This window comes from Equus asinus, chromosome 1 (genome assembly GCF_041296235.1).
Source record: "Equus asinus isolate D_3611 breed Donkey chromosome 1, EquAss-T2T_v2, whole genome shotgun sequence".
In the NCBI taxonomy this organism is placed as follows: Eukaryota; Metazoa; Chordata; class Mammalia; order Perissodactyla; family Equidae; genus Equus; species Equus asinus.
In genome coordinates this window covers 201,690,784-201,705,565 of record NC_091790.1, presented here as the reverse complement: position 1 = coordinate 201,705,565, position 14,782 = coordinate 201,690,784, and the positions used below count along the sequence as shown (strand labels likewise).

The window sequence follows — 14,782 nt, the reverse complement described above, 5'->3', positions numbered from 1 at the left end:
GATGTGCTCCAACAGCGTGAGATACAAACCTGAAAGGTGCATCCTGGGAACAGGACAGAGACACAGGGCAGTCTAAGGCCACCGCTGCGGGGCAGGCCTAAAGAGGAGCTGGTTTAGATGGAGCAGGGGAATGGAAGACCCAATGACAGAAGCCTCCAGAAGATGAGAGAAACCGATACGTCATAGGGTGTTTTATCATGTGGAAAAGACTCTTCAGAGGAGTTTTATAATTCCACTGGAGCTTTGAGAAGAATTGGTGATGGTACAGAAAACTAGCAAAATAAATTTAAAAAAATTTCAATTCCAGGGGGGAAAAGTCCTACGAGGAAGGAAATAACATCATAATATGTGACTCTGATCAGAAGCCAATAATACATAATTATAATTAAGCAAATAATTTACATTGCATTAACCAAAAAATGTGATATACCTGTTCTGAGAGGATGGAGGGAAGAGAAGTGGGGGCCTGGGGTGATGTAAGAGGGCCATATCCTCATCTTCCACAGTAGGAATCAATAGATAATATCTAAAATCAATAAATCAGGAATAGCAATAAACATATGCAACAGGATACTAAAGGGTAATTCTGTCGGCCTGTTTTGGCTGAAGGTCCAAAGAAAAGGAGCCAACTATCCCCCATTGCAAAGCTAGACACCGAAACCGGACCTGGGAAGAGGGCAGCTGGAACACGGGCCGTAACCAAGCGCTGGCCACTAAGAGGGAGGCAGAGTGCAAGGAGTGAAGAGGTCAGGAAGTTGGACATTAGAGATGTTTCTGGAAAGAGTTGTCAGTGCATTATGAGTCCCTTCCCCAACTCCAAGGGGAGGGGTGGGCTTCCTCCCCCTGACCTTAACTCTAATGGAATGACCTCTGGACCTATCTCCTGGAGCTGTGGGGCTGCTCATAAATCCAGGCCTGGAGTAGACTAAAGGCAGAAATCGAGAGATGAGCTCCTTCGTGGTGGCCACATTGGGAAGAGCTTACATCCCCAGGGTTTGTCAGAGCAAAGGATCTATAAACGTATTACCACGGTCCAGACGCCGGTCCTGCAGGGAAAGAGATGAGGCCTGGAGCCACTTAAAGGGACTCTGCCCATGACTGTCCACTGGTGTGATGCTCTCAAGAGGGAGCCCATGTGGGCTGACTGCCAAAGCAGACACCCATCTAAGGGGAACTGCAGTAGGAGCTCTCCAGTGATGAGGTGGGGCGTAGACCCCACACCCAGAGAGCAGCTTGCAACTATCCCCGCTACAAGTAACTGGTATCAGCTTACATGCATGTCAGGTAAAGCCTGTCTTGTGCTTCTCCCCCACCCCACCATTCGCCGCCAGTATGCAGCAGAAATCCTGGAACGAGCTAGTGGGTAGGAGAACTCCTTTCTTCTTCCCACAAGATTCCAGACTCTAGACCTGAAGCAGGTTGAGGTGGGAGGGGAAAAAAACTTTACTTTTAAATGAAGTCCAGATTTTTGACTACTAAACAAGGACTGGACTTTTCTTTCCTTTTTTGGGGGGGGGGGGCGTAAATTTTTCATATTTAAAACTTACAGAAAAGTTTCAATAATAATACAAGGAACGCCAATCTTTTACATTTTGTCCCATTTGCTGTGTCATGCTCATGCGCTCACATGCCCTCCCACCCTCCCTCTTTCTCTCTCTCCTCTCTATGTATATATATACTGTATAAATACATATATATTTTCCTGAACTATTTGAGAGTAAATTGTTTTCATACCCCTTTGATCCCTAAATACTTCCGTGTGTATCATTCAAGAAAAAGGACATTCTCTTACGGGGTAGGCAGAATTCTAACACGAACTCCAGTGACTGCAGACCCTTTCCTAATCCTGGCCCTGGGAGGGTGGGTGGAACCTGTGAAGTGATATCACACCCACAATTACTTAGTTACTGGCAAAAGAGGTTATCTGGGTGACCCACCCTAATCACATCAGCCCTTCAACAGCAGAGGCAGTCAGAGCTTCAAAGCACCAAGAGGATCCAGTGAACTGCTGCTGGCCTGAGAATGGGGAAGGCCATGTGGAAAGGACCTGATAGCAGCCTCTAGGACCTGAGAGTGATCTCTGGTCCAAGCCAGCAAGAAAACAGGGACCTCAGTCCTACAACTGCAAGGAACTGGATTCTGCCAACAACCCAAATGAGCTTGGCAGCGATCTTTCCTAGAGCCTGCACATAAGAGGCCAGCCTGGCAGACACCTTGATTTGGGCTCTATGAGACCCTAAGCAGAGAACCTGGCTAAGCCTGTCTGGACTTCTGACCTCCAGAACTGAGACAATAAATGGGTACTGTTTAAGCTACTAAATTTGTGATAATTTGTCGTGTGGCAACTGAAAACTAATGTCTTACATAACCATAGTATAATGATCAAAATCAGAAAATTTAACTGATATACTACTACTATCTAATCCAGGGTCCACAACTAAATTTCTTCAATTGTCCCCAAACGTCCTTTATAGCTATCTATATGCCTGTCTTTCCCAGTCCAGCATCTAATCCAGGATCGTGCACTGCACTTAGTTGGCATGACTCTTTAGTCCCCTTTAATATGAACAGTTTGTCAGCCTTTCTTTGTCTTTCCTGATCAGGACTTTTTTTTACTGCAATAAAATACATATAACCTAAAATTTACCATCTTAACCATTATTAGGTGTACAGTTCAGAGATATTAAATACATTCATAATGTTGTACAACCATCACCACCATCCATCTCCAAAACTCTTTCCATGTTGTAAAACTGAAACTTTGTACCATTAAACATCCACCCCGCTATTTCTCCCTACTGAGCCCTGGCAACCACCGTTCTACTTTCTGTCTCTACGATTTTTGACTACTCTAAGTACCTTGTATAAGTGGAATCATACAGCATTGTCTTTTTGAGACTGGATTATTTCAATTAGCATAACGTCCTCAAGGTTCATCTAGGTTGTGGCATGTGTAAAAATTTCCTTCCTTTTTAAGGCTGAATAATATTCCATTGTTTGGATAGACCACATTACACTTATTCATTCATCTGTTGATGGACACTTAGGTTTCTTCCATGTTTTAGCTATTGTGAATAACACTGCTATCAACATTAGCGTACAACTCTCATTAATACAACTCTCATTAACAATTTCTTTTCATTTGTTTTAGATATATACCCAGAAGTGAAATTACTGTATATGGTAATTCTATTTCTAATTTTTTGAGGAACTGCCATACTGTTTTCCACAGTGGCTATACCACTTTATATTGCCACTAACAGTGCACAAGGGTTCCAATTTCTCCACATCCTTGCTGACACTTGTTGTTTTCTATTTTTTTTGCTAGTAATCACCCTAATGGGTGTGAGGTAGTGTTGAGCATTTTTTCCATGTGCTTATTGGCCATTTGTATATCTTCTTTGGAGAAATGTCTTCAAATTCTTTGTCCATTTGTGAATCGGGTTGTTTCCTTTTTTTGTTGTTGAGTTTTAGGAGTTCTCTAAGTATTCTGGATATTAATCTCCTATCAGATACATGATTTCCATATATTTTCTCCCACTGCATGGGTTGTCTTTTTACTCTGTTGATAGTGTCTTTTAACGCACAAAAATTCAAAAAAATTCATGAAGTCAAATTTGTTTATTTTTTCTTTTGTTATCAGTGCTTTGGCATCATAGCCAAGAAATCACTGCCAAATCCAATGTCGTGAAAATTTTGTACTATGTTTCCTTCTATGAGTTTTATTGTTTTAGGTCTTATATTTGGGTCTTTGGTCCATTTTGACTTAATTTTTTATATGGTGTTAGATAAGGGTTGAACTTCATTCTTTTGCATGTGGATATCCATTTTCCCCCACACCATCTGTTGAAAAGACTATCCTTTCCCCAGTGAATGGCCTTGGCACCCTTGTCAAAAAACATTTGACCATATATGTGAGGATATATTTCTTGGCTTTCTATTCTATTCCATTAGTCTATATGTCTGTCTTTATGCCTGCACCTCACTGTTTCGATTACTGTAGCTTTGTAGTAAGTTTTGAAATCAGGAAGTGTGAGCCCTCCAGCTTTGTTCTTTTTCAAATTGTTCTGGCCTAATATATGGTCTATCCTAGAAACTGTCCCATGTGCACTTGAGAAGGATGTGTATGCTGCTGTTGGATGGCGTGTTCCATGTATCTCTGTTAGATCTAGCTGTTTTATTGCATTGTTTAAGCCCTCTATTTCCTCATTTATCTTCTCTTCGGTTGTTCTATCCATTATTGTGAGTGGGGTATTGAAGTTGCCAACAAATTATTGTAGAACTGTCTATTTTTCCCTTCAATTCTGTCAGGTTTTGCTTCATATATTTGATAGTCTGTCATTAGGTGTGTAAATGTCTATAATTGTTATATTTTCTTGCTGCATTAAAACTTGTATTAATATATAACGTTCTTCTTTGTCTCTTGCAACCTCTTTTGATTTCAAGTCTATTCACGTGATATTAATATAACCACCCCTGCCCTCTTTTGGTTACTATTTGCATGGATTATCTTTTTCCATCCATTCACTTTCAATTTATTTGTGTCTTTGGATCTAAAGTGAGTCTCCTGTAGACAGCATATAGTTGGATCATGCATTTTCATCCTTTCTGCCAATTTCTGTTGTTTGACTGGAGAGTTTAATCCATTTATATTTAAAGTAATTACTGACAAGGAGAAACTTACATGTCATTTTGCTATTTTTTTCTATATGCTTTAGAGCTATTTTGTCCCTTATTTCCAGCATTCTGTCTTCTTTTGTGTTTACTTGATTTTTTTGTAGTGAAAATGTTTAAATTCCTTTCTCATTTCCTTTTATGTACATTCTGTAGCTATTTTCTTTGTGGTTACCATGGGAATTTCATTTAACATCCTAAAGTGGTAACACTCTAATCTGAATTTATACCAGCTTAACTTCAATAGCATGCAAAAACTCTACTCCTTTACAGCTCTGTCCCCACCCCTTTTGATTGCTGAGGTCACAAAATTACATCTATATACATTGTGTGTGTTCAAAACATAAACTAATAATCATTTTAAATGCATTAATCTCTTTAAAAATGTAGAAAACAAGACTTGGAGTTACAAACTAAAATTACAATAATACAAGCTTTCAGAATAATAATTTTTTTTCCTTTAAATGTATTAGACCTACTTAAATCATGTAGCAAACAAAAAATGCAATTAAAAACCATTGTTACAATTATACTAGCTTTTGTAATTGCCCACGCATTTACCTCATCGAGATCTTTGTCTCCATATGGTTTCAAGCTACTGTCTCATGTCCTTTCATTTCGCCTTGCAGGACTCCCTTGAGCATTTCTTGTGGAGCAGGTCTAGTGGTAACAAACTCCTTCAGCTTTTGTTTATCCAGGAATATCTTAATTTCTCCCTCACTCTTGAAGGACAGTTTTGCCAGATATAGGATTCTTGGTTGACAGGTTTTTTCTTTTAGCACTTTGAACATATTGGCCCACTGCCTTCTGGCCTCAAAAGTTCCTGATGAGAAATCTGCTGATAATCTTATTGAGGACCCTTTGTGTGTGATAATTTACTTCTCTCCTGCTGCTTTCAAGATTTTCTCTTTGTCTTTGAAAGTTTCATTAGAATGTGTCTCAGTGTGGGTCTCTTTGTCATTTTATTTGGAGTTCGGTGAGCTTCTTGGATGTTTATAGCTATGTCTTTCATCAAATGTGGGATGTTTTCAGCCATTACTTCTTCATATATTCTCTCTTCCCTTTCTCTCTTTTCCTTCTGGGACTCCCACAATGCATTTGTTGGTCCACTTGACAGTGTATCACAAGTCCCTTAGGGTCTGTTCACTTTTCTTCAATGTTTCTTCAATTCTTTCTGTTCCTCAGACTTGATAATTTCCACTGTCCTATCTTCAAGTTTGCTGATTCTTTCCTCTGCTTGCTCAAATCTGCCTTTGAATCCCTCTAGTGAATTCTTCGTTTCAATTATTGTACTTTTCAGCTCCTGATTTTCCTTTTGGTTCCTTCTTAGGTTTTCTATCTCTTTATTGATATTTCCATTTTGTTCAAATATGATTTTCTTGGCTTTCTCCACATCTTCCTTTAGTTTTTTCAGCATCTTTAAAAAAGTTGTTTTAAAGTATTTGTCTAGCATATCTGCCACCAGGTCTCATTCAGGGATAGTTTCTGTTGGTTTATTTTTCCCTTTGAATGGGCCATACTTTCTTGGCTTTTTTGGATGCCTAGTGATTTCCTGTTGAATACTGAATATTTGAATCTAATAATGTGATAACTCTGGAAATCAGATTCTACCCCTTCCCCAGGGTTTGCTGCCTTTATTGTTTTTATTGTTTTGTTGTTGTTGTTGTTGTTGTTGTTGTTGTAGGCTATCTCTGTGCCAAATATCAGCCTGAGGTATAAACTTAAGGTCTTCTCGGGTCTTTTTAAACCTTTCCCTAGGCATGCACAGCCACTTTCCAATTTTCTCATATATATAGTTGTTTTTGAATGTCCTAGTCATTTGTGTCTGATTTCCAAAAGGGGAAATGGAGAAAAATGACGAGGGGGGGAAAAAGGGTACTTGCCCTTTAAATCCTGTGAAGGTCACTTCAGTTAGAGGAGGAGGGGCTTGCAAAAATGCGGGGCGGTGGAGGGGGGAGGGCTGCAACAATGGCTGCCTGCCTCTTTGTCTGCACCTCTGTGATCAGAAGAAGCAATCAGCAATCAGCACATAGATCCCCAATATTGAGAGGAGAAGGTCCTTTTTGCCCATCCTGGCTCCCGCAAGCTGCTCCAGGAACACAAAGCTGCCTGCCACAGGGCTGGGGGTGGGGGATGGGTAGCTGCTACTGTGCTAGGAGTTGGAATTGACCTAAATTTACCATCCAAGACTTCTCCTGGAAGCTGCAAGCCCTCAACAGCCTCCAGAGTTCCACAATAGTTACATCAGACACATCCTGCCAGTGCAATTGCTGTCTAGGTGGGGAGACGGATTCCTGGCGCTTCTTATCGTGCCATCTTCCCTGACCCCTCCTCCTGACTCAGGACATTTTTGAAGAGTACTGTACTGCATATTTTATTAATCAAAATTAGATCATTAATGTAACTAAAAATGACTGGAGGACTTTCTGTTAGCTGAGTGTGATAAGAAACACACTAGCCATGCCCTAGATTTCAACCTGTCAAATAAAACCAAAACAGAGGTCCAGTTTGAGTATACCCCTGGACCAAACACTAATAATCACGTAACCAGATATTAAACTGTCTTGATTTCCCCCAAATGGGGACTGTGACAAAACTTAAGCTTTCTTCATGTGAGTGTGACCTTAGAGACTCCTAGTCAATCAGCTACACACAAGAAAGCTTACACGGTACTACTACCCTAAAAAGAATGTAAGTTTCTAGTAATCAATCACAATAATTTAAAAAAAAGATGTATTCCCTCATTCATGCTTTATAAACTGAACTTTTAACTGCTGAGAGCCAAGCTTGTAACCACTTTGGGCTTGACATTTCCCTGTTCGTGAACAGTCTGCTTCTTGCTCAATAAAATATTCACATCAAGCAAAGCTCTCTGGATCTTCTTTTGACAACCCAAAGGATGAAAGAGAAAGGCCCGACAGAGATGATCCAAACAAGCGGTGACGGAAATGAATGAAGTTGTTTCATTGCTACATCCTACCAAAATTCACTCTTTCAAAAATAAAGCCTACGTGTATTCCTTAGAAGCAATGAGGCAAATCACTAGAAGAAACAGCTAAAAAGATTCTGAGGAGGAAGACTCAGTAACAGAGACAGGTGGGACAGGGGATTGCCATTTTTTTTGTTATGTCTTAAAAGAACTACTTTGATTTAAAAAAATAATTATAAAGAAATATTTTTAAAGAATAAACACATGGGAGACTGAATATCCTGAACCTGTCTGCCTCAGTTACATTCCCTTTGCGGACTAGCCACCTTTGATTGCCCCTGACACCACCAATGGCCCCAGAAGCACTGTACCCTGATCGCACCTCTTTGAAGCTATGGCTGAAATGTTGCCAAAAACCTTTTCTTTTTGTCTCTTCAAAACAAGTGAAGCAGAAGGGAATTTTCAAACAGATCTTTCTGTCTTAGTAATGGAAAAATGGCTAAGGGGACATAACTATGGCAAGCACATGCACACTAACACTCACATCCCATAAAAGTGCATAAAAGTGGCTTGGCTTACAAAGATTTCTGATCCTTCTAGGCTAACTCCATCCGAAGCTGGCAGGCCCTACCCAGGATTCGGTTCTGGGACAGCTCCGGCACCTTGCCTTGGTTCTTCTCTAGCTCCTGCACTGCCTCCACTCGGAGGCCAGATCACATGGCCCATCATACAGCAGCTGGCCTCCCAAACATCAAATCAGCCATTCTAAGTCCTGCTCATCTCAGTGGGGGCCTCCTGCTCAGTGTTGGTTTCCATTCAGTGCACGACTTCTTCCTCCAGGTATGTGTGATTGATGACCTCACCTGTAGAAGACACACTGCCCACCAGAAGTAAGTGACTTGCCACTTAGCATATGACGACATAGTCACTAATAAAAACAAGGTTACCACATAGTCTTTATATTGGCATGTTGGCTTCTATTAGTGACAAACACTAGTCTCTTAACAGTGGAATGTAACAGAGCTTTATTTTTGGGTAGAAGCAAGAGATGTCATCAAATATGGCCAAAGTCTGAAGCCAGAATTTAAAGTACAGAAATAAAAGAACAGTCCGAAACTCTGCAGAGTGAGAAATTAAGTAGTTCTAAATGAGCAAGTCCACAATCCATAGTCAAAATGATTGTCGTCTACAAGTTCAGCCCCCTTGATAAGACAGCAGGTGAGGCCAAGGAGGCTGTGATTGGACCCAACTGGGGAACACACCATCTGTTGAAAAGCTTAGGTTTATGTAACTTAACTACCAAACAACTGATAGAAATATCTATTAAATTTGACTGCACAAATTGAGACTGTCTTTTTAAAAACAGGTGCATTAATTATAAAATCTAAAAGAGCAAATCTAGCAGTTGTAAACACTGAGATGAGCAATGGAAGAATCAGCCAGATTTCCTCAAATGATAAGAGCAAAAGGAAATCAAGAGCACAAATGTGCTGCAATGTGGCATGAGGGCCACTGGACAAGATGCACTCAACCTGAGCTCAAGTGACACAACCTGATTGTCCCCGGGCAGTAAGTCCCTTTTCTCCACCTCAGTTCTCAGGGAGGAGAGAGAACTTACAGTGACCTACCGAGAAGGTCTCAAAGAGCCAGACAGAACTACTTAACTTTCTTGCAAGAGGGACTGGAGATGGAAGTGGAGACAATTTTTTTTTTATTCCTATACTGTTTGAATTTTTAAATAATCTTATATTATACTTTGGTGCTATTATTATTTTAAAATCAACAACATGATTAGCACAAATCTTCAAACAAAAAGAAATGGAGTCCAACTGGTAATAAACATATACAAAGCAGGATTTTATCAGAGTCTAATGCGTATGCAATGGACAGAACAGTAAGGATCTCAGTTTAGCCTTTTTCCAGCTAATTAGCTTGGATTCTCAGGGCTGCTTTCTCATCCGAAAATACTACTACTAGCTGCCTTACAGGTTTGGTTTAAGGATTGGAGAGAATACATGTAAGACGCTCAACATAGGACCAGTACCGGGTGGATGCACAGTCAACAGCAAGAACCACTGTTATTATTATGTCCAGGCTTAAGAATAAAAGAAAAACAGAAGCTCCTTGTAACACCCAGTATAAGAAGATCACAGTATTTCAAGATAAAATATGAGAAATGTTAAAAATGGATGGGAGACTTTTTTAAAAGGTTAATAGAACTTTTCTTGGCTGCAAAAATTATGACTGGCATTTTCCTTTTCAAAAATTGAGTTCACTCCAAGAAGAAGTTCTATTTGTGTTCTATTTATAAAACATAATTAAAAGATGATGCCAAATAATATTTCATTCCAACTCTTAAAGTACTTGTCACAGGAGGATAAAGTGTGGGAGATAAAAAAAAAAAAACCACACTAGCCAAAGCAAAAATAATAGTCTCCACTATTCTCCAACACCGTTTCATCTCCCAACCACCATCTGGATGCACTTTGAAAGGTCGTTTTTAAACATAAGAATCATTTATGTTTGGCCTGGTTATATTCTCAAGGCACCTTAAGATGCTTTTGTATCTCAAACATGAAAAGTTGTTTAAACTGGAGGACTGTTAAAGGATAGTAGCTGGAGACCTAACTAAAGTAATGAAAAGGAATCACAAGCGTGTAACTGAGTTTCTAGACTCCTGGGCCCGTTTTCATTTTACAGACAACCGAGGAGGACAGTCCCAGCCTCTGTAAAGCCTTCCCCGACCCCTGCCCCCAACCCTCAAGCAAGACTGACCACCCGTCCGCTGATCACTTTCTGTTCATCCAAACAAAACTTAACCAGGACTGAACTGTCCCTTAGTTTCCCCCAGGGAGCTGAGATTTCCCCACTTCCCAACTTATGAATGTTCAAAAACAAATGATAAAATGCTTAGACCATGCTCTGTCAAAACAAAACCCTGAGGGACTGAAGTACAGGCTGAGCGATCCAGCTGGTCCCGGGCTGCGGGCGATGCGCCACTGTCAGCGCTGGTCCCCCACCGCTTCACCACGACTGCCCACAGGGTCCCAGGGGCAAGGTGCTTCGCCACTGCTCATTCCTTTAAGTGAAAAGCTAACTCCCAGGAATTGAGTACATATTCTTTAAAAATGAATTTCCCCCTCGTTCTCACAGCTTTTACACACCGTATGCGGCAGTGATGCTCTTGGAAGGTTCACTTTGCACAGGTGCCCTGGGCCTAGGACATGAGTACGGAACCTCCAGCACCAAGAAATAAACAACTGTTTCCATCATTTCTGAATGTTTGGGGAGCCATTTAAAAATATGAAGAAGGATAAAAACAAGTCTACAGGTCAAGAATGTTTAGAAAATAATCTGTATCTTAGCTGCACACAAAGTGCAGTGTAAACCAGGCAACGTGGCATCAATTAAGTCACAAACATTCCTACTTCTTTTTCTGCAGTCACGACACAGCTCGCTGCTGGAATCCCTCAGTTATGTATGGCCGCCTGCTCTGCAAGGTTTCTGTTAGAATATATGCTAGTAAAAAAATAAATAAATAGACGCTTTATAACACGAAAAGTTGCCTTTCCATTTTGATGCAGCACGAGAACCTTGACTATCCAACAGAAAAAGGAGGCAAAGAGAAGAACGAGAAGCAGGTCCAGGAGATAACACCCATGTGGGCGGGTAAGAAAGACCTTCATCACCTCCAGTGCCCAATCCCAGCGACACCTAGGCCAAGACCGCCAACCCCTGCTGGCCCCTGGGCAGGATGAAGCAGGCTTAGCACAGACCAAGTAGAGAGTGGGACCCACTTGGAGGCCCTCTCTCACCTCCACGCCTTTGCTCACACCGTCCCCTCCCTCTGGGATGCTTAGATGGCCTTCTTCCTCCGTGGTCACTTGGTGCTCAACTCAGTTAAAACATTTCACGCTCCATAAAGACTTTCCTGATCCCTCCCTCCAACACCCAGAAAAATCAAACCTCTCTTCCTCAGCAGCCCCAGGGCACTTTTCCTGAACCTTTTTTGGAGCACGTGTTATTTTGCAGTTTCTTATTAAAGTGCCTGTCTCTCCCACAAACCTGCCAGCCCCGTGAGAGCAGAGACCTTGCCTCACTTGTGTTCATCCGGCACATGGCCGTACTTAGTAAATGTTTGGTGGAAGAGGGGTGGGTGGGTGGGTGGATGAAGAGGGCATGGAGGACAGCATCCCGAAGCAGGGAGAGTTCTGAAGGCAAAAGATGTCATCGTCCTCTGCCTATGTATAGGGCCACGGCAGAAATGAGAAGACGACCACAAGACACAGCTGCCCTGTGGGTTTCCCATGTCAAACGATGGTGGCGAACAAAGGTCTAGGTGAATCTTTACCCAGGGACGCCAACAGCTCATAATTCATCCGCATCACGTCTCTGTACAGCTCCTTCTGCCGCTTGTCTAGCATGCCCCACTCCTCCCGGGTGAAATACACCGCCACATCCTCAAACACCACTGGGAGCTCCTCAAACACCACGGGAACCTCCTCAAACAGCCCCTCTTCAGAAGGATCCTGCAACAAAGAGCAGCAGTCACTCAGTACGCCTCTCACGTCAGACACCTGGCCTGACACTTTCAGGTCCTTCTCAAGGCCCGTTTCTCCTGGGAAGCTCGCCAAAGTCCCAGATGTACTCTAAGGAATTAGTTTATCCATTCAAAGTCCAAGAAGCAAATCTGCGAGGCCCAGAGTTAGGCGGTAAAAACCAAACGAGCCTCAGTCTGACCGTAGGGTCTCCTGGGAGGACATAAAAATGCACTGAAGAACAGGAGTCTTGGTACAGCCTTATGACTGCACCTGTCCTTCACAGTCCTAAGCGGGTGCCTTCTACTCATCGTGACTACACAGGTGACCACCTGCCTGTAGGAGCACTTGCTAAGATTTCCGAGTGGGATGTGAAGGAAGACGAAGAAGTAAAAAGAACCGAAGATGCTTATGTTCAGTTACTAGGTTAACACACAACTTACTGCTGAAGGAATTCAGATTATAAAAGGTTAGACCTGTTTATTAGCTTCTAACACTAAAAAAGGAAGGAACAGGAACATGAAGAGCAATGAGCTTTGTTGCTTTTCTGGATTCAGGAAAAATCTGAACTTAAGATCTTTAGCTGGGCCCTTACGACATTAGGTATGACGACCATCTGACTATTCTCACTGGAATACTGGAGTGGGTACTGAAAATGATTTTTAGTAAAATCCTACTTATATGGAATAGGTGAGAAGTGGAGAAGCTTCCAGTCACTCAAAGATTCCAGTCAACACAGTTTCCTTACAGGCCAACTTTCCAAAGAATTAAAAATTACAAAATCAGCCTAAGGTGGGAACCAGAGTCTTTTAGGATCCACAGGTGCTGCAGGGAGTGGAGGCGAGCACCGGTGGGCAGCCACAGGCTCTGCGGGGAGGTCGATGCTACAAGAGTTCTTGCACGCTGGACAGGTCCCTTCCCCCGCAGCCTCAGTTTTCTCTCAACAAGATGAGTCTATCAGCTTGCTCGACCAGCCTCAGAGCAGCGTTAGAAACATTACGTAAGAGAACATGTGTGAAGAAACTCTGCAGCGTTTAAAAGCGCTATGTGATTCCATAGTTAAAGATGAAATTTTTTTAAAAATTGATTATTTATTGAGTCCTATGGTTGTTTGGCATTCTGGATAAAGCTTATTGTTCTGAATTTAGGTGTTTCCTTTATACCAGAAGTTAGAATGTTTTGTTCCACTAATTATGTTTTATCATCTGCAAAAAGGAGATGATAATAGGGCTGTTGCCTTAACTAAATGAGGTAATACAGGAAAGCACTTAAAGCAATGTCTCTTACACTGTAAGCACGCTAGCCTGAGACCACTACAATGCTAGCCTGAGACCACTACAATGCTAGCCTGAGACCACTACAATGCTAGCAGTAAGCACCGCTATTCTGACTTTCTCATCATCGTCGTGCAACACATGTTGTTCTCAGTACGGAATCCCTCCCCGTGAGACACAGACATCATTACAAACATTTTACCTGGCCGCAGGGTTCAGCAGAGTCATTAAACAAAATGTGACAGTTTGAAGAGCTGTGGATGGCATCAGTGACGTCTTTTTGCCTCAAATCGGAAATGCAGTCTAGATACAAGGCAGGAATTGCTCCATTCCCCCCAGGGTCCTCCAGTTCAGCTCTTGAGTTGGGCAGGAGCTGGGCCACATTATCGTAGGCTCCCAGAGGCCCTGGTGGGTACAACATGGGATAATCCGCAGTGAAGAGGTGCTCCGGGCTGGCCAAGACATCTCCGGATGCATTTCGGATGCTCTGGAAACGGGCTGCCCAGATGGGGTCCCGTGCAGCCAAGGCATTGACGCAGAACATATGAGCTTTGCTCTTGGCGTGGTATTTGAGAGTCTCCACTTTGAACGGCCCTGTATAACCTTCTATTAATCTTGACCGTTTGTCCCTCACAGATGGGTATTCTCGGCAAGCAGAGCAGAAGAGAGCTGTCTGCTCCTCATTCACCACCAACCACGGGAACTGCACGAACCACGACTTCTGGATAGACCGGGGTTTCAAGGGTTTCTTGCTCTTTCCGGCACAGCCGACCTCGATGTTGCCATTCTCTGCAGTGAAGTGGGAAAGACACGCTCTCTTCTGAGGTGGCAGGTATAGCCCAGCTTCTCTGGCTGGACCTGGCACATCCATTTTTTCCATGTAGCCCATCTCGTTTTTTCCTTTAGAGAAAAGAGACAAACGGACTTGTCTGAAATCCTACAGTTAGAGCCACCGCAACTCCTGGAGGCTCTCAGATATATCAAATATGAAAACTGGCAACCACACACACACACACGACACAGCCTCTACTCGAATTCGCTTCTTTCAGTCCCCCCAACTCCCCAGGTCCACCCCACCTAACCCAGAAGAAAATCAAATGAGCTTTAAACAAATCTTTTTCCTTTTTTTCAAATTTAAAGGACAGGTACAGTAGGCCAAAAGATCTTTGCAATTTGACCTCTGCAACCTAAGATAGCGGCACAATCTTTCAGATTTATTTATGGATAAGAACTTATTTATGGATAAGAACACTGAACTAATAGAATACAGGGTTAAAAAAGATAATTAAAGCCAAATACTGCGACTCCATACTCAGCAGGAATCCCCTTCTTTGGGGCCTCTGCACTTCCTTCATGTACATTTGGGG

The 14,782-nt window shown here is 42.2% G+C and overlaps 1 protein-coding gene across 3 annotated transcripts in view; it reads right to left on the bottom strand.

Moving 5' to 3' along the window:
* The window catches only part of ZNF862 (zinc finger protein 862), a 34,181-nt gene that overhangs the window by 10,306 nt on the left and 9,093 nt on the right, over window positions 1-14,782 (bottom strand). For all 3 annotated transcript variants that reach the window (XM_014830515.3, XM_014830516.3, XM_044751149.2), the window contains 2 exons: window positions 13,618-14,315; window positions 11,955-12,132 (listed from right to left, as the gene is read on the bottom strand). In XM_014830515.3, coding sequence (XP_014686001.1) covers window positions 11,955-12,132; window positions 13,618-14,315 — 876 coding nt within the window. The remainder of the gene's footprint in view (window positions 1-11,954; window positions 12,133-13,617; window positions 14,316-14,782) is intronic.